The following is a 24322-nucleotide window of genomic DNA, read 5'->3' on the forward strand; positions in this document are numbered from 1 at the left end:
AAAATCAAATGAGAGATGATAATAGTGAAGCAATTAACACAGTGCCTGGCTTGAAGTAGGCACTTAACAAATGCTTATTTCCTTCCTTCCACCCTTTGAGAACCACTGCCCCATTCTATAATGCCTTTCTAGAACCCACGGTCATCTCCAGGAAATGGTAAAGCAAAACAGAAGAGGACTTTATTATCAAGATTTTTAACAAAGCTGATGAAGTAGAGCATATCTTGCCTTTTCAATGGGAAGGAGCAACTTCTGAAATGAAAATAAAATTGAATTTAAAAAAAAAATGATTTAGGGCATGAAGTTGAAAAGTATTAAATGATAGACCTTTGAAGAAAGCATAGCCACCATCTGCTGTGGCCTTGTGCCTGACAGTTTGAAATGGTTGCACATGGGGCCCAAAGGGAAGCCTCCCATTGGGTGTAGCCAGGAGTATGGCACCTCGTCCGAATCTGGACTTTCCCCTCTTCCTCTGCGGCGAAAGTGCTATGTCCCTTCATTTCTTTAGGCTCAGTCTGCTCTGAGGCAGCCCTCTTCCCCTAACATCATGCCCTCATTGTTAACCCCTTTCCCTAGTTTTGGAGCTTGGGTTAAGTTAGTCCTTCTGCTTCCTTTTATCTAGAGAGACCTCTTTTGTTTTCTCTCTTGGTTAAGTTGTCGAGTAAGATCCCCCTTCTCCTCTTCCCCTTCAACTTGTTTAAAAGTTGTTTTCTAAAAAGGACTTCTTTTCCTCAGACGCTTCTTTGAGTTTTCTTTCTGTCTGTGCTAAGCCTTCCTTCATAGTCTTTGTACTTATTTATTGCTTCTTTAGCCTCTATTTTCCTCATGGAATTAAGCTTCACAGGTGCACGTTGGCTTTCCCTCTTCACTGGTTCTCAGTTTTTGCCTCATAGCTCTTACCCAGACCCCTTTTTGTCTCTTGGACATCACTCATCCCCTTCCCAGATGGCAACAGAAGAGAAAGTGAGGCTGGTGACTTTGCATGGCCTTCCCTCACTTAAGTCCAACTCGCTTGCGGGTCATGACATCCCCTCTCTGAGGTCATGGTCCTCTTTGAGAATGAAGGATAAACAGTAACATCTACCCAGTCTCAGGAATACCCATTCTTGCAGGTGATCAACATATTATCTGCTCTAGGAATTTCCCTGTCCCTGAATGTGCAGTTCATGTCCATCCTTTGTCCTCTCCATGATCTTTTCCCCCCACCATTTCCCGTGGAATCTCCTCTTTCCATCTACTCCCTCCCATTCTTCTGGGGGTCACTTGCCCCCAGGGGCTCTGATTTCCTTTCCCCTGAGGTCAAAAGGAAGGAAACAAGCATTTATCAAGTCACTACTAGATGCCAGGCACTGTGCTAAGTCCTTTACATATTAATTTATTTCATTTCAGCCTCACAACAACCCTGAGGTAGATACTGTTATTATTCCCATTTGACAGTTGAGGAACCTGAGGCAAATGGGTTAAGTGACTGACCAATGTCACACAGCTTGTAATTGTCTGAGGCTGGATTTGAACTTAGATCTTCCTGACTCCAGGCCCTGTAGGCTGATATCTCCAGGCAGCTGCATCCTAGGCAGGATGGGTGGTCTCTTTAAGCACCAAATCCCAGAAGATTATAATGACTGTAAGGTAGCCATCTTCATTTATAATCTCTCTCTCTGCTCCCATAAGAGTGTTCTTCACTGGGACCCCCTCCCACCACTGAAACAAAGTTTGCCCCTCTCTTTCCCCCCACCCCCATTCCAATCCCGTCCTTTGCCTCCTTACCCTTTCTCATGTAGACTCTTCTTCCCAAGTGTCTACAGGACTGGATTAGAGTATAGCACACATTCACCTCTCTCATCTTCCTCTCCTCTCCCCTATATGCCCTCCTGCTCTGCAACTCAGTCCTGCAAAAAACAGTGATTGCTCTGGGGAGGGGGTCCCTCTAAGTTTGGGCCCTCATATTTCAGGCCTGTTTCTCTATCATCACTTAGATTAGATTTCCACCTTCCCCTTTGTCTCATGTACTTTAAGGAAGAAATCTCTTCATAGTCTCTCATTATTTTGTTATTTGTTGTTAACCCTATAGGTGTCTTTCTCTTTTTACTTTTTTCCTTCTTTTTCTAGGGCAGTTTATTTCATTATCTGCCACCTTGGTGGCTGGGTTCATTTATCTTCTTGTATTTTTGTTATCTTAAGTGTTTGTAAAGCATATCGTCTGCTCAGCTTTGGTTTTCTTTGTAGAAATGCTTTAAATGCCACTTGAACATCCATCTTTTTTCATGAGTGATTAGCTTAGGGGTTTACAGGGCATGTCGTCCTGGGCTGCTTCTTGGGCTCCCTTGCTCTTCAGAACACATTATTCCATTCCCTCCTTTGGTTTCTTGTGGGTAAAGAAGAATATTGTGAGGTACCCCATATGGGGCCACAGTTTTGAAGTCAGGCGGAACCAGAAAGGGAATGCTGACTGGCCTGGACCTTTCCACAAGATGAAGGCCCCAGAAAGAACTCACCAATTGTCCTTTTATACAGAAGAACAAGAAGAATGTTTCTACCAAATTATGCTTCCATCAATATTTACTTTATGTATCTACAAAACTGGATGACAATTATATGAACACTATTAACAACCAAACATGTAAAAATTGGAAAAACTCTTCTCCCCTTATCTACAAGCATATATACAGTATTCTTTGGGCAAGGCAGTGTGCTTAAGGAAGAAATACAAAAGCTTGGGCCAAGGGCAAGAAAAGTTTGCCATCTAATAGCAGAGATGAGGCTTGTACACAGATAAAAATAATACTTCTGTTTCACTTCAGGGAGTGAAGCCTTTAAACTCTAGGCCACTGCGTATGTCTTAGATTCCTGGAAAAAATCTAGAATGTATTCAAGGAATGGCTATTTAATATCTAACAAAGGAGCCACTGCTCCCAGAGCCAGCAGGGAGGGCTTTGTGAAGGGACAGCTCCCACCAGAACTGTTTCCTTTTGTAACAAGGTCACTAGACTGATAGATCTGGGAAATGCCCCAAATGTAGTTTACCTCAATTTTAGCAATGCATTTGATCAAGCATTCTAGGGGAAGAGATAAGATGTAGGCCACAGGACTGATTCACAGCTGTTGGAATGGCTGCACCCAAAGAGCACTCCTTTGTCTTTTGAGAGCAGCTTGGAAGGTCTCCAGTGGAGGACTCCAGGGATCTGTGCTTGGCCTTCTTATCAGTGACTTAGATACAGGCAAAAATAGCAGGCTTCTGGAATGTGCTGATGCCATAAAGCAGGGAGGGAAAGCTGACACACTGAAGGTCGGTCTGTGTCCACTGAAAATGTATAGGGTATAGCACTGGGCTGAGTCTAATGAGATGGAATTTAATTGGGATAAATGTGGCTGCGGTTCAGAGGCAGGGATTTAAAATGTCAACTATAAGTAAAAAATGGAGGAAGCATTGGCTAAAGAGTTGTTTGTCCACAAGAGAGCTGGGAGTGTTAGCAGACCACAAGCTCGGTGATACCATATGGCCCCTGAGAAAGCTAGTGGGAGCTGCATATGAATTCAGAGCTGCGTGGCCCCCTGTTCTCTACTCTAGTGCCCTGTACTCAATTCTGGGTGCCACATGCTAGGAAGGACATTGCCCAACTGGACTGTGCCTGCGTGGTAAAGGGCCCTGATGTCCTGCCATCACCCAGAAGATTGGGTGAAAGAACTCCAGACCTATTTAGCCTGGAGAAGAGCTGACCCCAGGGGCCCATCCTCCTGTGGAAGAGGAATTGGTCTAGGGACGTTTGGCCCAAAAGGGAGGCAGATTTAGGCTTGAAGTCAGGAACAAGCTCAGAACAATGAGTGACCAAAGGGTATGTTGAGCTGCCTCAGGACATTTTGGAAAGCAAACTCATAGCAAGTAGAAATGAATGCTGGCAGAATCGAAAGCAAATAGTCAAGCTAGCCTTGTCTGATACTGACAAACAAAGCATTCTCCAGGGAAGGAGCAACACAGACCCTTCATTCAAAGTTAAACATGTCGACCCTAGTCATGGCATCATGGGTGAAATCTGGAATGGGCTCCCTCTCACTTCAGGTCTTCAGGCAAAGGCTGGATGAACCAATAAGGGGAACGATGGAGAAGGAGTTCTTGTTCAGATGCAGGCTGGACCTGCCAGCTTCTGCGTCCCCTTCCAAAAGGGCGGTGAGAGTTCAGTGGAGAAAAGTGACTTTTAGCTTAGGGCATCAGGGAGGGCTTCATGGCAAAGGAGGCGTTTGAGTTGGGCTTCAAAGAATCTGTGGAAATTGTAAAATAAAAATGTTCCCAGTATAGGGAATGGTGTGAGCAGAGGCCTGGAGGTGGGGAAACAAGGGAAAGGCTTCCCAGTACTCCCCTGGCCCTCCTCTGACAGGGTTGCTTTAGAAAACCTAGGGTGGCAGAGAATTTCTCAGACAAAAGCTCTCCATTTCCCCTCTGTGAAAACTGAAATTCCTCTGCTATTGACGTAATTATGCAGTAGAATTCTCCACATTGGAAGAGACCCCAGGTAACCGTTGTGTGTTCATTTCCATTGGAAATCAAGGTCCCAGTGGTGGTTTGAATGTGTTTGAAGAAGGGGAAATGCCTCACAACTGATGTCTTTTCATCTTTCTTCCATCCCTGCTTCACCAGCTGCGAGGGGTTGCTAAAAGCCCTGCCCACTGCTCCTTGACAGTCCTGGCTCTCACTTCAAAATCCAATACAAACTCACCTTCAGGAAGCCACTGGTGGTAGCCAGACTCCACTTATCCACCCAACACTGATCACTTGCATGTCAATTATAAATTAATAATAGGGGGACTGGCATCAGTACCTGTACTCCCCCTCTCCAACAAGACTCAGTCCCCTGAGGGTGACAGGGATTGGATCTTTCTCTTCTACTTTCCTGCAGCATAGGCCCAGTGGTCGGTCTGTGCTGATGAATGCCATTGTCCTTCTTTAAAGAACTTGGTGTAACAAAGAATCCTTTTCCTGCTGTTCCTGGCACGTGTCAGGGGAGTTCATTATCACTATTTTATCAGTATCTGTAAAATGCAATTGGATGGCTCTAATAATCTCTGGGCACTGACTACATAAAACGCAGTCCCAAGAATGCATCCCTGTGGTCATAGGCCTGGAGAGATTTTCAGTTGTTAAAAAGAGATTTTTCTTTGGGATGAGCAGCAGTGCTAAGAAGGAGACAAACAGTTTTGCATCGTCAATTTAAATGAAAAACCAGAACCAAAACCAAAAACTCTTCCTAGCATTTCAGAGAAGGGTGACCATGAAGTGGTCTGTGGAGCAGGCCATCCAGGGCTCATCTGAGAGAAGCAGACACATGTGCCCCACATAGCGCCAGTAAAGCCTAGCGTCAGAGGGCGAAAGGGCGCACAGTGGAGAACATTAGGTGAAGAAAAAGACAGGGACAGGTTCTGTATTGGAGCATCCTGCTGCCTGCCTGGACAGGAGACTGATTGTTCAGGGAGCCCATCATGGGCCCAAATCTGTTTTTGGTTTTTTTTTTTTTTGGTGAAGGCAATTGGGGTTAAGTGACCTGCCCAGAGTCACACAGCTAGTGAGTGTTATGTGTTTGAGGCCAGATTTGAACTCAGGTCCTCCTGATTTGAGGGCCGGTGCTCTATCTACTGTGCCACCTAGCTGCCCCTATGGGCCCAAATCTGAAGAGAACAGATGTCAAAGGTTTCAGAGGAAGGAGACTTGGGATGCCCAGAGGTTTCTCCAGCCCAGGGGCAATGAGGAACTCTCTAGAATGGATTTGGTTTTTTTTAGGCAATGGGGTTAAATGACTTGCCCAGGGTCACCCAGAGAGTGTTATGTGGCTGAGACCGGATTTGAACTCGGGTCCTCCTGACTTCAGGGCCGCAGCTCTATTCACTGTCCCACTAGAATGGATCTCTGAAGACATGACAGACAGCACTGGAGATCAGTGTGGCCAGAGTGCTCAGCGTGAGCCACCAGCCTGCGATGTGGCTGCTCCAAAGCCAGGTCTCTATTCAGCTACATTGAGAAAGGTTGAGAGTGTGTCTAGGAAACAGGAGAAGATCCTCTGCCCTGGGCAGGCCACACAAAAGGATTCTCTTCCATCCCAGTGCCTCCTTTTTGGAAGGACCTTGGAAGTGCTGGCTCTCCCCCAGAGGCCTCCATGGTTGGAGGAAGTCAGAAAGTTTGTCTTAGAAGAGAAGACAGTGGGAACAGGGCCTTTCTCAAGGACGTGATGGTTGCTATGTGACTTAGAACATTCCCCTGGGCCTCCAATGGATCAGATCTCAAAGTTTCTGTCTGGTTTTCAAAGCCCTTCGTGATCTGCTTTCTTCCTGCCTTCCCAGTCTCTTGTCTTGCTCCTCCATGTTCCAGGTGATCTAGACCACTGGCTTCTCTGCTGTTCCATCTCCCAACTCTGGGCATTTTCTCAGGCTGTGCCCTCTACCTGGAATGCCATCTCTCTTCATCTCCACTTCCTTCAAGTCTCAGCTAAAGTCTCACCTTCTGTGGGAAGCCCTTCTTAATTCTAGTGCCTTCCCTTACCTCGGAGATTAGCGCCTACTGATCCTGTATATTGCTTATTTGGACATGGCTGTTTGCATATTGTCTCTACTAATAAAATGTCAATTTGCCATCAGGAACTTTTTTTTTCCTTTGTATCCCCAGGACTTACTATGTGCTTGAGACATAGTAGGCGCAAACCTCCTCTATCATTTGTGGGAGCTAGGGCCACAAACAACGTCTAAAAGCTAGCATCTAGAACGTGGCTAATGAGTGTGATAGGAAGAGTACTGGGGAGGGGACAGGAGAAAGGCCATTTGGGGGCGTGTCTCTCCTGTGGGCTGACCCCTGGGTGAGGGCTGATAATAGGACTCACCCATAATCCTGGGCCAGCATAGAGAAGCAGCCAGAGAAGATAGAAAGCTGTGATATCTTTGGGTGGAGTAAAGAACATGAAATGGTCTAATCTTTCTGTGCAGCCCTTGTCCCAGCTCTGGGAGAGTAAAGCCCACGGGAAGCTGCCTCACCATTGCATTTCCGAGAATTGCAGAGTTGGAAGGGGCCTAAGTGGCCTGTTCCTTCAAATGATTCTTTTCACCAAAATCTTCAAGGGCTCCCAGTGGCCTCTTCCTGGCATTCAGGGCCCTCCCCAACCTGGCACCACCTAAACCTAAATGCCTTTCCATCTTGCATAATTCCCCTCCACACATTCAATGCTGTGGACCAACTGCAGGACTCTCCCTCCTCCCAGAATTCTTTGTTCCTCTTGTTTGCTGTCTAGGGAATAATCTCTGTCCTCTCCTTGATCTGCTGAATTCCCGGCCATCCCTTAAAGCTCCATTCAATTAATGGCTTCCTTGGAAGCCACCTCGACGGGCCACTGTATTTTATACCCATGCAAGAGGCCCAGAGAAGGCAAGGGGCTTGTTCCTGGGTGCCCAGATCTAAGCCTTGTTCCCAGCCTGTGCCAGTGAAGGAATGTGATGCAGCGGCAGTGTGGCTAGAAGAGTTGGTGTCAATAACTATTTATCAAGAATCTCCTATGTGCCGGGCACCGTGCTAAGTGCTGGCCATATAATAAGTAACAGTCAGTTTCTGCCCTCAAGGAGCCTGCAATCTAACAGGGAGACAACATGCAACCTTACGAAGCTTACAAAGGGAGCTACATACAGGATAAGTAGGAAATAATTAGCAGAGGCAAAGAGCTGGAATTCAGAGAGGCTGGAGAAGGCGAGATTTTAACTGGACTAAAAGGAGGTCAGGAAGGTCACTAGTTGGAGCAAAGGCAGGGAGAGCGTTCCAGGCCTGGGGAACATCCAGAGAAAGTGCCCAGAGCCACGAGGACATGTCAGGAAGGAAGGCGCAGGAAGGCTGGAAAGGTAGGAAGGGGCTAGGCTATGAGGGCTCGGGATCCCCAACACAGCGTTTTGCATTGGTGTCTGATCCTGGAGGCGACAGGGAGCCGCTGAAGTTCATTGTGCAGGGCAGTGACATGAGCAGACCTGCTCTTTGGGAAAATCGCTTTGGTGGCTGAATGAAGGATGGACTGGAGTGGAGAGAGACCTGAGGCAGGCAGCCCCCTGCCTCCCTAGCCCCCACTGCTATAGTCCAGCAAGGTGATGGGGGTCAGTGTCAGAGGAGGGAAGGGGGAGTATTCGGGAGATGTGGTGAGGGTAGGTCGAGCAAGCGTTGGCACCATATTGGCTCTGAGGGGTGAGAAAGAGAGAGAAGCCTGGGATCATCCTGGGCTGGGAGGCTGAAGGACTGACTGGAAGGAGGGTGGTGCTCTCCACAGTAAGAGGAAAGGTTCAGGGAGAGGAAGGGAGAAAGGAATCCAGCTGCCACTGGTGGAGTGTAAGATGCCCTATTTGTGCTCTGCACTGCTTTGGCCCCAGGAAGCTCGTAAGCGGCTCTTGTTTCCAGCTGTGATCGGTGTTCTGAAGGGAGGGCTGCACCCTGTGCCCAGGGGATGGGATGTCCCACCGACCCCTCACCTCAAAGGGTGCCCCCTCCTGCCCCATCCCTTCAGTGGCCGGCCCCAGCTGGGGTGCTTGTTTTCCAGGCTCAGGGAACCGCCATGTTTCCTGTGGTGGCCAGCAGCTCAGACACCTCAGCCTGTCACCCACCTCCTCCCCATCGGTGACAGGTCAATTCCGGGCCAGATCTGAGCAGCTGTGCAGGGCTCAGCTCACAGGGTGTCCTGTGGGACTCCTGGTCATGGGCTCCCCAATGTGCAGAGGCCCTCCTCCCTTTCAGGAGCCACCCAGTCAGACAGTTCTTACATTTACCTGTTGTCAGTCACGTGGCTGGCAGAGGCCACCTTCCTGGAGCCTGCTGGGTTGCTCATTACGCTAGTGCCTTAGAGACTGTGGTGTTATGAGACTGTCCGACAGAGAAGGTGGTCAAGGGAACCTGTTCTTTGTACAGATCAGATTTTTCAACCACCTCCTCACAGTCCCTCCCCTCTCTATGCCATTGTCTAGAATGCAGCCACAATGATTCTCCTCTCACTCTTGTCATTTTCTTATTCCCTCGCTTTCAAACCTGCAATGACTCCCTGTCACCTTTGGCATGAAGCACAAACCCTTCCCTCTCAACTAAATGCTCCTTCCCAAAGTGACTCCTCCGTCTTTCCACAATGAGGGCACCTAACCCTAACTGCGCTCAGTAGAAACCCCTGTGTTCAATATGCCAGCTGACTCACGGGCTGTTCCCTGCCTGTGTCCCCCGGCAGCCCGGGATCTGGATGGGCTGGAATGCTCTCCGCCCAGGTGCCACTTCCTCCAGAAGGCCTTTCCCTCTGAGGTGACTTGTACTTCCTCTCTTCTCACTGTGCAGACTTTTCTGCATGCATTCACTGCCCCAGTAAAATAAAGGAGCCCTGAGGCCAGCTAGTGGGATCTGCTATGCGGACAATCGATGCATGTCGAATTAAAACGGGCTAAAGAAGACCGCGTGTGCCCTGGAAGTTGTATTCACTACATTTGGCTTAAGCCTCTTTGCCTGAAAAGTTCCTGGGGTTGAAAAATGGGCCAGTCTGGGTAAGGCTCTTGGCAAGCTGGACCGGCTACCATCACGGAAGATGACAAGCAAAGATGGAAAAGACACGGGAGAGCCAGACTCCTTGGGAAGGGAGGAAGCACTAGGAACTGAAGGTTCATGTAGAAAGGCCTCACGGGGCAGGTGGCACCGGAGCTCGCCCTAAGGAATCTAGGGGTTCTCTGAAGCAGAGGGGAAGAGGGGGAAGGGGAAGGAGAAGGAAAGGAGAGGGGGAGAAGGAGAAGGGGAGAAGGGAAGGGGAGGAGGGAGGCGATAAGGGGAGAGAGGAGGATGGGGAGGAGGGGGAGGAGAGGGAGGGAGGCCTCCCAGGCAAAGGCTGGAGAGCCAGCCCTCCAGGAGCACGTGGCCCGTCCTGGGCCAGCTCCCGCTCCTGTCGGCAGGTCGGCAGATCGGGCTTGGGCAGCCCGGAGCCCGATCAGACCCGGGGAGTGAGCGGGGCGGTGGAATTCACAGGACATATGGGGAGAGCGGGAAGGAGCGGGGGGGGGGGAGATGTCAGCAGATCAGAGGGAAAGGGCAGTACCCCCAAAGGGAGGGGGCTTGGCAGCGCGGAGCATGACGGGGGGGGTCAGGGGGAGGACACTCATGAGACTGCGGGGTTTGGAAAGGGTTGGGGGGGGCTTCTGATGTCACGGCTTGTGCGGGCCACGTGAACCTTGGGGAGCGTGGGGGGTGCTGGGGCCTGCCGCGTGGGATCCACCAAAGGCTGCCTCTTGTCCTCCCCTCCACGTGCTCCAGGTTTCCCGCCTCAGCCCCTTTAAAGAGGCGGAAGGAACGCGCAAGGGCGCGAGCCCTGGCGGCACCCTCTCCTCATTTGCATACGACGGGGAGCGCCGCGCAGGCGCAAGACAGCGCGACCGCGTGGGGCCACGGCGGAGGGTGAGGGAGAGCGACCGCTGCTCGGCCTCGGCCTCCTCTTCCTTCCCTTCGTCTCCTTTATCCGGTCTCGGATTGGTCGCCGCCCTCCTGCGGCTCCGCCCTGGCGCTCGGCGTCCAATCGCGGCGCTTCTTGCTGGCGGGAGGTGAGCGGAGAGCGCGTGCGGGGTGTCGGCCAATAGGAGGCGGCGTTGTTAGCGGCTGCGGCGGCGCAGCAGCCTGAGAGAGGGAGCATTAAGGAGGGAGAGCCGAGGCCGCCGGAGCCGCAGCCGGAGCCGGAGCCGGAGCCGGAGCCGGAGCCCGAGGTAAGTGGGTGCCGCGGGGCCGGGGAATGCGGAGAGGAGAGGCCGGGCGGGAGGGGCCGGCCCAGGCCGTGGTGTCGGTCCCATCTTCCCGGACCTCCACCGGCTGGTCAGCCCGCCTCCGCCGCGCGGGGCCGGGCCTGGATGAGCGAGTGTTGGAGGGGGCAGTCTCGGGGCCGGCCGGGGGCTGGGGAGGGCCTGGGGGCCCGGGGTCCACCCGCGCCTTCTCTGCCTCCCCTCCCCCCGTGCTCCCTCCTTCCCGACCCCACCCCGTCTGTTTTCTCCTGTCAAACTTTTCGGGGGGCGGCGGGGGGGCGCTCCTGGTCTCGGAGCACTTCGGGGGGACAGCGCGGCCTCCCGCGGGGGGCTCCCCGCTTTGCATGTGGAGGCGCTGGGGCTCCGGGGTCCCGTACCGGAGGCGGAGCGGCCTGCCCCGGTGCCCGGTCACGCCCGGCCCTGGGCTGGCATCGTCGGCGTCTTCGTTCCTGCACGTTTGCGTGGTTTTGGTATAAGAAGCGCTTTGGCCGGCGGGCCTCCCCCGTCGGCCGTTCGGACCCGGCCCGCGGCCGCGCCTTCCCTCCCCAAGCTCCTGGCCGCCTCTCCGCGCCTCCCCCTCCCCGTTACTGACCGGGAGGGCGGCCGGCGGCTCCTGCCCAGCGCCTGCGAGGGGTGACGGGCGCGGGAGCGGGGACGTGTTCGCCGAGAGGGAGGGGCAGCTGGTGCGGGAGCCCGGTGCGCCTCCGACCACGCCGGGGCCGGCTCTTCCCGTGCCCCTCTGAGCGCCTGGCCGCTGTTTTCTCCGCTTTGCCTTTCAGCTTTCGCTGCCAGCTCGGTTCGTGTTAGGTCTGCGTGCTGTGCCTTGCCATATCCGAGTCAGGCTAGACTTTCTCGGAAACGCGGGCTCTGTGAATTTATTTTTTTTAATGTCTAGGTAATTGTTTCAGTGTATTTCCTTTGTGATCCTACATATTTTATTTTGTGCCGTTTAAAACACACTGAAAAACGGGTTTACAAGCCAAAGGTTAAGAAACTCTTCTGAGGTTCCAGAGGAAAGTTTTTTCCAGACTGGAAGCCTCCCACCATCTCACATGGGAAGCACCCAGCCTAAGGAAGAAAAAGCTCCTTGATTTTACGGTCATTTTTTACATGCATTTACATGCATTTCTGTCGAAGTTTGAAATGTTACTTTGTCGTACTTAAAATATTACCCTTTGTGTTAATTCCCCTACAAAGTTGCCTGTGTTTTTATATGGATTTTCCTGTGTTCCTCAGTGAGAACTTGGAGGGACTAGGGATTAGACTGGTAGTGTTATTGGCATAGGGAACATGTAGGTGAGGAGCCTCTGTGTCCTAGTGCAGATTGGCAGCTGATCTTTGGTCTTTGGTTAACTGACATGCCCAAGGTCACATAGCTTTTATGTGTCTTGAGGTGGAACTCAAAACCACCTAGTCCTGGCTTCTAGGCCACGCTGCCTCTGGGCCCTTTGAGGCCATGTATGTGGTGGGGGAAGTATTACACCAGGCCTGAAGCCCATTTAGCTGCTCTCTGCTTTTGTCTTTCAAATCTGCTTCTTCCAATTTCGTGGAAGTCATGTACATATAGAGTTCTAGTCCAGGCAGTGTCAGTCAACAAACATTCATGTGCCAGGTACTCTGCTAAGAGTAGGATATAGGGAGGCTAGGTGGTGCAGTGGATAGAGCACTGGCCCTGGAGTCAGGAGGACCCGAGTTCAAATTTGCCCTCAGACCCATAATACTTCCTAGCTGTGTGACTCTTGGCAAGTCACTTAACCCCAGTTGCCTCAATCAAACAAACAAACAAAAAAGTAGGGAACAGGAAAAATCAGCCCCTGACCTCAAGGATCTTCTGTTTTAATTGGGAGGTGATATATAGTCTATATCCAAACCCCAAGAGATATGTAAAATTACATCTTTGGTTTTCTTAAACTTCGGATTGCTTTGGGAAATAAGCATTGATAGAAGGACTGCTTTGTGTTGGGTACTAGGCTAGATGCTTTACAAACACTGGATCCTCGCCACAACCCATAGAGGGAAGTGCTATGATTATCCCCATTTTACAGCCAAGGAAACTGAGGTGAAGTGATTCTTCAGGGTCACACAGCTAGTCAAGTTTCTGAAACTGAATTTGAACTTGGATCTTCCTGACTCCAGCCCATACTCTGTGCCCTGTGATGCCCCTGGGTAGCCTCTAATAGAATGGATTTCTTACTCTAAGAACTCCTTGAGAGCAGGGAATGTTTAATTTTTGCCTTGGTAGCCTCAATTCCAAGCTTGATTAATGCCTTGCACACAGGGGTAAATACTTATTAAATCAAATACTTATCTCGATTATTAACTAACCAGCTTTAAGAAGGAAACTGCATCTGTACATAGATAGGGGCATGCTGGAAAGGTGATGGTGGGCCGGGGCAGAGTTTAGAGGGAAACCCAAACTTCTTGAGAGGTCTAGGGGAGGAGGGAGTGTAGCCCACAGGTGAGGGACAGAAGAGAGAGATAATAGGAGACACCCTACAGAAGCATGGAGGATATGCCATGCTGGCAACTGGGGCCAGCCATGTCGGAAAAAAGCCTGCCTTTGGGTACGTTGGCCAGTAGCTTTAAAAGACAAAAAGAGCAGCTTTGGCGTGATCCTAGATTCCATAGGCAGCCATTGGATCCTCTGGGATAGAGGAAGGAACTAGGCCTTTGGGAAGGTCACGGTAGCAGCTGGCTGTAGGGTGGCTTGGTGAGGGGGAGCCTGGAGGCAGGAAGCTCGCTTAGGCTGTCAGAAATACACTTCTGTTTGACGGGAGGATCTGGGGCGGATCACTGTGAGTTGGGATCAGGAATCAGAAGGGAGGACTGGGAATATGCAAAGGTAACAGAAGTATCTCGAGGGGTGCGGGGAAGGCTAATGTTTTGTGGAGTAAGAAATATTGCAAAGTATTACAAAGTTACCTGGTGGCGAACAATGAAAAGGGAGGTGAGAGAAGAATTAAAAGATTGTCTCGACTGGGGAGGTAACTAGAATATGTTTTACATAGAGAATAGTTTATTTTTGTTTCCGTGGCTTCTACTTGCTCCTGTTATGCGAAGAACTTCTCAAAAATGTTCTTTCTTGAATTAAGGTAACATTATCTGTTATTACCTTTTTGGTTTTAAAAGGATTGATTGACTGCAGAACATGCTGAATTTATTTTGTTGTACTTGGATTTCATTACAGTAAATCTTGCTTGTGATCGGGTAGATTTGGAAAATCTTTTTGTTATGTTATTTTTGTAATGATAAGATTTAACTAGTAATTAATTACTGAGGATGGGTGAGCCGTCCAATAAGGACAGGCTCAAACTTCAATATTCTCTAGAAGTATTTAGGTGGCAGATAATGTTGGGCCTGGAGTCAGGAAGACCTGAATTCAGACCTGGCCTCAGACTCTTACTAGCTGTGTGACCCTGGTCAAGTCATTCAACCCTAGGTTTGCTCTAACCATTGGACTTCACTACCCTTAAATACCAAATAAATCCAAAGGAATTTTTTTGAGGGAGAGGAGAAGCTCTAGCAGCTGAGGGAGTCTGAAAAGTCCTGCAGGAGGTGTCATCTGAGCTGATATCTAAAGGAGGCTGGAGGTCAGGAGGGAGAGAGGGCATGGCACGGAGATGGCAGATGAATTGTGATGTGGGGGGGACCATCAAGACCAGTTGGACTGGACTGAAAAGGAGTGACAGATTGAAGATGAGCTAGAGCAGGGTTCTGAAGGTCTTTGCATACAATCAGTGTTTTGTGTGGGGTCTTAGACTGGATAGGGAGCCGCGAGATTTTTATTGGCTGGAGGGGTGGTGACAGTCACCTTGATGCCAGTCACTCTGGCAGTTTTCTGGAGAATGGCTGGGGGTGGGGCCAAGAAACCAGTAGTGCAGAGGAGAGGTGAGGGAGGGCAGGGGAGGGCAGCCTCGGCCACATTTTGGCTGCCATACTGCCTCTCTTTGGCGAGACGAAGGAAGATGTAAGGGAAGGTTCAGGGGCAGTTAACTGTGTGAAGAACAGTTGTGCCTTTAACATTTGACTTTGTTCCCGAAGGACAGGAATGGCTTCCAGCAGGTTTGTGGAGAGAGCTTCCTTTCCTGTTGCTTAATGGCATATGTCAGATCTTGTAAATACACGTTAGAAGCAAAATTTCACCACCATAAATCTCTAGCAACTTCTGCTGCCCATGTTACCAAACTGCAGACTTCATGGGGGAGGGGGTAAGGTGTAAGAAGACAGAAAAGGCTGAAAGGGCTTCGAAAACCAAACAGAGGTGATAGGAAGTCATTTGGAGGCAAGATGGGCCCTCCTGCGCTTGAGGAAGATAACCTGAGAGGAGTAGAGGGTGGCAGGGAGACCCCCAGGAGGCTACTTGAGTAGTCCAGGTGAGAGGTGAGGTGCCTGGTGTCCCCTTGTACAGTGTGAGAGGAGACATGTTACAGCAGGACAGTGAGCAGGACTTGGCCACAGATTGGATGAGGGTGGGAGTGGGAGGAGCTGAGGATTACACCAAGTTTTTTCAGCTTGGGTGACTAGGAGAACGGGAGTGTCCTTGGCAGTAGTAGGAAAGAGGAAAGAGTTTGGGGAGGAAAGACACAATGGGCTTAGTTTGGGACCTGGAGTTTAAGATCTTGGTCTGGGGGACATCCAGCTGGAGGTGTGAGACTGGTCAAGGGGAGAGGTTAGGGCTGGATCAGCAATACATCTGAGCGTCACCTGCAGAGACTGAAAGGTACCTTGTGAAGTTTTTTTTGTTAGAGTTAATATCCTTTGTGGATGTTTTTTTTTCTCCCCTGAAAGCAATGAGTAATGTCAGTTTATAAACTTAATGTGCTTAAAGTGGTATATATAAATAAAAGTGATTCACTTAATAAGTGAAATGATTTTCCCCACACACTGAAATAATAGACCCTGGGCATAGAAATATATTTCAGATGCTGAGGAGTTACCTAAATGACTCTTTTCTTTTCTGAAGGCTTAAATTTAACTCTGCTGGAGAAATTGATATACGTTTATGAATGGTTAGTAGTTTGGCAGTTTTAGAGGCAGCATGGATGAATTCAGGTTGTTAACAAAAAAGAATATGTCCGTCCGTGTTTGGCCGAGCGTTGACACTTGTGAGGCTCTTAGACTTTCCGTTTTTTAATTTCTAAGGGTGACCGAGTGAACCAAGGCGGCCCCTGTGGGGTATTATGATATCCTGTGAAATCAGCCAGGCCACTGTGGCGCTTATTAATTACACAGATGTCTATTTTGGCAATGATGGATGATGTTCTCATTGACATAGGCCATCCATGTGCTCTGGAGGCATGGCATTTCCACAGCAGGCAGGCCATAGGCGTGTTTGCAGGCTGGAGAGAGGGGCCAGACTGTGTTGGGCAAGTTCACAGAACAGCTCCCAGGGAGAGCAGAGCACTTACGCTGGTGTGTTAGTGCTATTCCTTGGTTTGAGGGGAACTCCTCAGTGCAGGGCTTCTTAACTTGGGATTCATGGGTGCTGCTGTCTGGGAGTAGAGTTCAGGGTGAACTCAAGAAGAAATTATGGCTTTATTTTCACTAACCTCTTACTGGAATTGAGCATTTTCTTCAGTTTAAAATTGTGTAGTTTTTTTTTTTTTTAGAGTGAGGCAATTGAGGTTAAGTGGCTTGCCCAGGGTCACACAGCTAGAAGTACCAAGTGTCTGGTCTGAGCTGGATTTGAACTCGGGTCCTCCTGGCTTCAGAGCCTGTGCTTTCTCCACTGTACCACCTCACTGCCCCTTCCTTCATTTTAAAAGCATCTTTTGAGAAGGGCTTTCAGCCCCCGAGAAGGCCATGGAATGGAACAAGAGAAGAACCTGTGCGGAAGAGGCAAATCCTTGGTTTCTCCTCTAACTAGATGGTGAAAGGGTTCAGCGGCTTTAGGAGTCTGCTTAAACTGGCCATGAATGAACCTTGGGCACCAGCTTCTTCAACATCTCCCAGATTTGATGTTGAAACTCTCAGTGTTTTTGCCATAATTATTGAAACAAAGTTGCTCACGTGACAAGGTGGTGGTCCAGATTGTGGCACTAAGTTGCTGCATTCGGGCCCACCTTGGCCCGGGTGCCTGAGCTGCTGGCTCCCAGGGCCTTTCTTGCCTTAAGTAGAGGAAGAAGAGTTTCATCTAAGCCAGTTTCTTTTTTCTCCTCTTAGCTGCATAATTAATGTTTTCCCCGCATGATTTTTGGAAATAATTTTGAATTGTGCCTCTTTGTTGTAAAAGAGATTTGGGGTGAGCTTCCCACTTCTGAGAGCAGGTGTTCCGCTCCCAGGAGAGGGGCTGCTCTTTGAGTGTGAGGGGGCGCTGGACGGAGCAGGCCTCTGGGAGCAGAGTGACCGAGAGCTCTAGGTTTGGGTGTCTGCTATGCCGCCAGCTCGCTGGGCAGCCTGGGCCGAGTTACCCGATGTCTGAGCCTATGAAATGAGAGTGAGAGACTGTGTGTGAGATACAGGGAAACATTTTAAATTTTATTATTTTTTTCAATTAGCTTTAACTAGCATTTTCTTTCCCTCCCATAAACCCCGTTGGGGGAGAGAAAAGGAAAAACAAAAGCCTTGTAACGAACTCGGCTGGTTGAGCAAAACAAATTCCCCCGTTGGCCACGTCCACGACGTTTGTGTCCACTTCCGTCCCCTGAGCCCCTGACCACCTCCATAGGAGGGGAGCGGTCGAGTCTTTACTGTGGGGTGTGAATTGTTCTGGTTCTTCTCACTCCCCTCTGCATCAGAGTATACAAATGTTCCCAGGTGCCTCTGAAACCCTTCCCATAAGATACATGGTAAACCAGCAAGTGCCGATGGTGTATGAGCTATTTGATTGAATTGAAATGGAAAACAAATGCACCTTGTAACTTAAATCCATCTTAGCTGCAAAATTCATTTCCCCCTCTAAGATAACAGTGATTCAAGGATTAGACTTGGCTGAAAAACCTCCTATTAAATAAACTCAAGAAATAAACTTTAAGCTTCCTGGATCTGGCTCCAACTTGCTTTTCTGGTCTCATTTGTTTGTTTGTTTTTCACGGAGATCCCAGACTGGTGGATCAGGAGACTTGTGTAGATATAATTATCTGGAGCTAGCAAGGCATTCAACAAAGTCCCTCCCAATCTTATGGGTAGATTGGAGCTGTGTGGCCTAGCCGATTGTCTATTAGGAGGAGGACATGCAACTGTTTGCAGGCTCTACCCAAAGAGTTGTTACGGTTTGATGCCAACTTAGAGGGAAGCATTCAGTGGCTTTTCTCAGGGATTTGAACTTTGTAACATTTTTGTCAGTGACACAAATAAAGGAATAAATGACATGCTTATCAGATTTGCAGATGATGCAAAGCTGGGGGGGAACAGCTAACACATTGGAAGATAGTCAGAATCTGAAAAGATCTTGGCAGGCTAGACTATTGGGCTGAATCGCATAGGACCAAATATAATGGTGATAAATGGAATGTCTTTTCAGTTTAAAAAACCCTCAGACTTCTCCAGCATAAGATGGAAAGGGGGCAGGCACAGCTGGGTAGAAGTTTGTCTAATAGAGACCAGGGGCTCGGGGTAGGGACTGGAGTCCTAACGTTACTGTGGGCTTGAAAGCTCAAGATGACGGGCCCAAGAATGCCGATACCAATGTAGGGCATTAGGAGGCGCATCCGAGACGAAGATCGCCCTGCTGCCTCTGCTGTACACAGGCCGCACAGGGAGTCTTAGAAGGCAGTTTGGGTGGTATTTGAGGAGGGGAGCCAGCATGGAGAGGGGCCTCTAGGCCCTGTCATGAGGCATTAAGCTGAGAAGAAAAGACTTTGGGGATTTGGATGGCTGTCATCTGGGAGAGTGAAAGTAGGTTTCTACTCGTCGGTCCCAGAGAGCGAGAGTGGGGTCAGGGTGGTGGAGAGGCAAAGCCATGCGTGGCTGAAGGACAAGCCTGCTGGTAGAGATCCATGGAAGTGGCCTGGGCTCCCTCATGGCAGAGTCTGAGAAGGGCTGAAAGCAGGAACTTGTTGGCTCCCTGTGGGCTGTGTTGTCAATGAGACTGGGGTGGGGGGTGGTAAGGTAGTGAGTAGAAGAGACTTTAAAGCGTCCTCCAGCCTGCTGTGTGTGCGCGTGTGTGCGTGTGCGCCTACCTGGGAACAAACTAATTATTGGTTTTAACTTGTAGGTGGATAAAATCCTTCCGATGGCAGATAACAGGTAAGTCTTGACCAAGTGGATTTTCTTGATGGAATTCTAAAATAGAGCTAAGTAAGTCATATGTCTCAAATCTGTTTGAACAAGTGCCATTGCAGCAGACATTCTGTTTGAGGACAAAGAATAACATGTAAAAGATAAAAACAAACCACAGTCGTTCCCAAGCTCTGCAAGTCCAGAATGATGTCCTGAATAACATACCGAGAAATGTGTATGAAAAGCCCTTTGGAGTTGGCTGGGGCCAGGTGGCATAACGCATAGAGAGAGAGAAAAGGCTGGGCTGGGAGTCAGGAAGGCCAGTGTGTGAATCCTGCTTCTGGCACGCATTAGCTGTATGACCGGACAAAGCACTCTGAGCCTCGGTTTTCTCATCTGTCCAATGGGAATAACACTGCCTAGCTCAGAGTTTTTAGGATCAAATGAAATAAATATGTATAAAGTGCTTTGCAAACCTTAAAGTGCTATATAAACATTGTCAGAAGGTCAGTGTGGCAACCTGTCACTGGCTGCCACCCCAATACGGTCGTTTTTCTTATTTTGTTGGCTGTTGTGGTACATGGCTGATTTCTTCCAACAAGTCCCTGAGAACCTTGGGAATTTTAAGTCTTGTTTTGCTATTTTTAGAAGAATTAAAATCCCATCAGGTTTACTTTGTTTCTAGCATAGTCATTCATGCTGTTGGCAGTAGTTTTCTTTTGTCTTTGACTCTCCATCAGTAAATGGTGAGGGCATGGCAGGTTAGGCGGGATTGGAGGGGACTTCAGGGGACAGGGGAGTGTCTGTTTTTTGGAAGCTTTGACCAAAGTTGGAAGTTAGAAGACTTTTAAAAATAGTATGTTTCCAACAAATTAGCATGCCTTTCTTCCTCAACTTAAGGCACTTCATACAGCAAGCTGTTAATTATGCTGCAATGGTTTTAATAGTTTTAAAAAATCCACTTTGGTTAGGGTTTTTTATTTTTCCTGTTATGGAGCTTTCCTTTAAATTTTAATTTTTACAATTTTTTTAGTAATTCAGAAGATGTCCCTTCAGATTCCTTTGAAACTGCTAAAACTGACAAAGGTAAGGTCATACTGTAGGGCTGATGTTTAGGGGTGTGAGGATTGGGGATCAAGAAAGTTTCAGATATTGAAGGATTATGTGGACAGTCTTAGAGAACATTTAAAAGTTTTTACTCATCCGCTGTTAGAGAAAATTCAGTATCATAAGTATAGAGTTTAGTAAGAATCATAGAGTAATTGGTAGTAATATGGAAGTGAGGTCTGGCTTTAATTACTCGCTTTTTCTTGTCAATCCCAAATGAAGGTGCCTAGCCCCCAGGGCTCCTTGCCTAGAGAACTCCGGCTGTGTGCGACTTTCCAAGCTCTGTGTACCCTGGTTAGGTGGGGAGGTCAGCTAACTGGTCAAATGTCTGTCCAGCTTATAACTCGTGCTTCTTTCTGGTTTCCGTGGTGATATCTCTTTTAAGTAATCCCCGAAGGGCTGGGCCTAGGATGATGACTTAACACAACTCCATTTTGTTATCCCGTTCCTGGATGTCTGGGAGGATCAGTAACAATGTAAAGTGAAGGCCATAAGGATGGACGTGGCTTATCTCTGAAGAAGCAGCTGTCCTCCACTTCCCTCCATCTTCACTGTCCCTGACCCAAGCCTAGCAGTCATTCCAGGGGCCGAGTCGTGATAGCATTCACATGTAGCATTGTCCAAAGGAATCCGCTTGGCCAACATGACACCACGGTTTTCCTCGGCTTGGTTACCTTGTATATTTTTATCCTGCTTTTCAGCCCAAACTTCACAGAACTCTCGTGTTCTCCGTGGGTCAGGACGTGTGAGATTAAAGAGCTACAGTGGAGACAGAAGGTCTCTGGCTCTGCCTTGGGAAGGGATTGCGCACGCTGCCCTCGGAGGGCTGCTCAGGAGCTGTGCTCTGCGCCCGTCCGGTTGCTGGTCGTTTTCTGCCCAAGGGGAGCTGCCTGGTTCTTCTGCCTCCGAGAGTCTGCAGGGTACCACTTGACGTGTGTTCCTTCCTGCAGATTCAGGGCCGCGCTTTTCTAAAATTAAGACCTCCCTTCTGTGTGCTAGGGGCCACGCTTGTTTAGTAGTGCTTGTCTTCACACAGGCCATGACTCTCAGGACCTCAGGGAACACAGCTTTAACACTGCATTCTGTTCATAGAAAAACTCACGGACCAGGTGATGCAGAGTCCCCAAGTGCTGGCTGCTCTCCAGGAGCGACTTGAGAATGTGTCCCATACACCTTCAAGCTACATTGAAACGTGAGTCCTGGGGACCACTTCTGGAAAGCAGCCTGGTTTAAGGGGGAAGGAGAGAGCCCTTAGAAAAGAGGGAAGTTTTACAGTTACGGGTCAGAAGGGCTTTGGGAGAAGAGGGAGAAATGTTGGGCTTTTTTTTTCTATCATATAATGTCTGTTTTCCTTCATCATGAGATGGAAACAAAGCTGTAGAATTTTTAGTGGAAGGCACAGACGGTCAAAGATCCACCTGAACTGACTTTTCAGAGCTTGGCCTCTCCTGGCTGCTGTTCTCAGACTTCCCTGGGACAGAGGCAGCTGGGCTCCAGCTGGTGGCAATGGTTGCAGCTCCAGCAGCATTGATGTGCAGGCCCAGTGGAGAGTGTTACTGGCAGGGAAGGTCTGCTGAGCCCTCTGGACCAGTGCTTGGGGGAGTATGACACCTTTCCTCTCCTGCTCTGTGTTGTCAGGTTACCCAAAGCGGTCAAAAGACGCATCGATGCTTTGAAACAGCTTCAGGTGAAATGTGCTCACATCGAGGCCAAGTTCTACGAGGAAGTGCACGATTTGGAGCGAAAATATGCAGCCCTTTACCAGCCTCTCTTTGACAAGGTAGGACGCTTTTGCCCAGTGAAAGCTCAGTGCCTTCTTTCTATCTTAAAATTTGGGGACTTAGAGCAAAGAACTCATTACATGTTGTCTCCAAAATAAGAACTATACTGTTCGTCTTCATTCTGATGCAGAGACGGGATTTTGTCACTGGTGATGTTGAACCCACAGATGCAGAATCGGAATGGCCCAGCGAGAATGAAGAGGAGGAGAGACTGGCCGTAAGTGAGGACTCCTCAACATTCACGCTCTGAGAGTAGAATCTTGTCTCCTTCTTTGTCCTCATTTATTAGTTTCCCCCAAAAAAATGCTTCCCCTCGTATAGAAAGAAGATGTGTGGTTATTGGAGGGAGTAATTTTTAGGCAAAACTTGCTGGGAGTAGTCAGCAAGATGTATCAATTAGCAGCAGACACAAAAATTAGAAGACCAAAAATCCTTGAAGCAAAGTAACCAGAAAGAAAATGCCACATAACCCTCAGGAGCTGGAAAGGAACATGGCTGGGCGTGTGCTTACAAGGTAGTTAGGAAGCTGAGAAAAGTAGGCGTGAGTTAGGGAGAAGAAACAAGATGGAGGAGTTTTTATGAAATTGATTAGACCTTGGTGGTGCTAGTTTGGGAAGCCTTGATGGAGATTAGACCTCAGGGGTGTTTGGGGGGAAAAGGGGGGCCATGCAGATCGGCATAGTCCTCTCCAACAGCCTGCTAGGCAATGCAGACAGTTGATCTAAAATGATAGGTTATTTGATGGAAAGGGTAATAAATATAAAGTGTATTTAACCACTGCAGAAGTTCTTTTGTTAGTGAGGAAAACACCATCGTGTCAGTAACTCTTTGCACTGTTCGTGACCTGTTGGCAGCCACTTTCTGATGATGGGTTCCATTCCAGTGCTACAGTAACATCCCAGAGTTCATCCGGATTGACTCGTGTCTCTCTGGATTGACACTGGGGGGACAGCTGTTCACTTTGCTTGTGTTGACTTTCTGAGGGCTTTAGGAGCCAGCATCAGTATTCGATCTTTGGCAGAATGCGCTCTGACAACTCTGGGTGGCATTTGTGTTTGCTGGGGTTTTATGGTTCAAAACTCAGTCCTTGGCTTTTCGTATTGGATTAATGCATCTTGTTTTTCCACCACACTTGCCTTCCAATAATCTTCCCTCGTATCATCTCTAACAAAACAACAAAAAACCCCATAGAAATTGTTCGTAGAATAACTTAACTTCCAGGGCATGTCATATGCTTCAGCTGTAACCTGTATGAAGAAGTAAGTCTCTTCCAACAGCAGCTCTCTGGAACTACTTAATGATGAGCGCTGCATTCAGTCCGAGGTTGGGGTCGTCCTTTAATGTTTTCATTTATATCATTAGTCATTTTGACACTGAAAGGAAAATCTATGAATAGTGATTGTGGGCATCTGAGAGATAGCCTAGTCTGCATGAAATTAGTTTGGCTTATCAGTTATCGTAATTTCACATTTGTGAAATGGTCTCTGCTCAGTTCCCTTAAAAGTACAAACTTCAGACAAACATAAAGGAATGAAAGAAAAGCCAGGACTGATGCTGAGTGCTTGGATTATAGTTATGAAAACGAAGAGGGGCCCTGTCCTCAAAGAGCTTACAGTCTTAACAGGGAGAGACAACAGAGACAAGGGAGTGGTGGCAGGAGAGAGGGTCGCGTTTTTCTTTAATGTGGCTGCACTCTCTCTCTACAGTCTGTGGGATGTCTGTTCCCTTCAACATTAGTACCTGTTACACGCTCTCTTCCCTTCTCTAATATGTGCTTGTAACACTTGGTTAGGCACAGTGGCCCTAGAGGACTCTGGTTTATTTGTGTGTTGGGGGGGGTGACTGTGCACCTGGAATGCATGGACTTGAACCCGTTAAACTCCCCCCATATCACATCCTTCAGGGCAGAGGCCGTCTTCTTTGGCCCGTCTAGCCCTCCCACCTAGCAGGAGCCATCTCATGTACGTAGCACGATGGCTGCATTTCACGTGTGTGTGGCAGGTGCAGGGGTGTGGATCAGAGGGCCAGCACTGACCGGAGTACTCGCTGACGCTGCCCACACGCCACTTCGTGTCTGCGGAGTGAAACCCTTGCTATTTTTACTTAATTCTACATTTTAAACATCTCTCTTCTAGGGAGACCTTAAGAGCAAAGTGGTGATTGCTGAGAAAGAAGCTTCTGCAGATGAGCCGAACCCCAAAGGGATCCCGGAATTCTGGTTTACGATCTTTAGAAATGTGGATATGCTGAGCGAGTTAGTCCAGGTAATGAAATCCTTATGGCACGCCCAGCTTTGGGCTGAAAATAGAGAGAGCAAGGAGCACGTGGGCCCAGATCCCCCCTCGTATGGGAGTCGTGCCTCCCTTCTGTAACGGTGGTACTGCGGGAGAGGCTGTCTGGGTCTTTGTGCTCATGCCGTTTTCTGAATTCACCTTAGAAGCTGGATCGTGTTCAGCCCAGACACAGTATTAAGGCACTAGTAGAGGCCTTGAGTTCTAGAACTTACTGGTTTTCAT

The 24322-nt window shown here is 48.8% G+C and overlaps 1 protein-coding gene and 1 non-coding gene across 4 annotated transcripts in view; both read left to right on the forward strand.

Annotated features, from left to right (window-relative positions):
• The first annotated feature begins 10596 nt into the window (after positions 1 to 10596).
• NAP1L4 (nucleosome assembly protein 1 like 4) overlaps positions 10597 to 24322 on the forward strand; it is a 34218-nt gene continuing 20492 nt past the window's right edge. Inside the window, exons 1-7 of one of the 3 annotated variants that reach the window (XM_078148598.1) lie at positions 10597 to 10725; positions 18914 to 18945; positions 19952 to 20004; positions 21118 to 21217; positions 21664 to 21805; positions 21937 to 22023; positions 23942 to 24070. In XM_078148598.1, coding sequence (XP_078004724.1) covers positions 18932 to 18945; positions 19952 to 20004; positions 21118 to 21217; positions 21664 to 21805; positions 21937 to 22023; positions 23942 to 24070 — 525 coding nt within the window. In that variant the 5' untranslated portion in view covers positions 10597 to 10725; positions 18914 to 18931. The remainder of the gene's footprint in view (positions 10726 to 18913; positions 18946 to 19951; positions 20005 to 21117; positions 21218 to 21663; positions 21806 to 21936; positions 22024 to 23941; positions 24071 to 24322) is intronic. The other 2 variants (XM_020970765.2, XM_020970767.2) reach the window with 2 other exon arrangements.
• LOC144455523 (small nucleolar RNA SNORA54) lies at positions 22635 to 22760 on the forward strand. Its single transcript, XR_013484244.1, has one exon. It is a non-coding gene; the product is annotated as a small nucleolar RNA SNORA54 (small nucleolar RNA).

This window comes from Phascolarctos cinereus, unplaced genomic scaffold (genome assembly GCF_003287225.1).
Source record: "Phascolarctos cinereus isolate Bilbo 61053 unplaced genomic scaffold, phaCin_HiC Scaffold_9;HRSCAF=440, whole genome shotgun sequence".
Lineage (NCBI taxonomy): Eukaryota > Metazoa > Chordata > Mammalia > Diprotodontia > Phascolarctidae > Phascolarctos > Phascolarctos cinereus.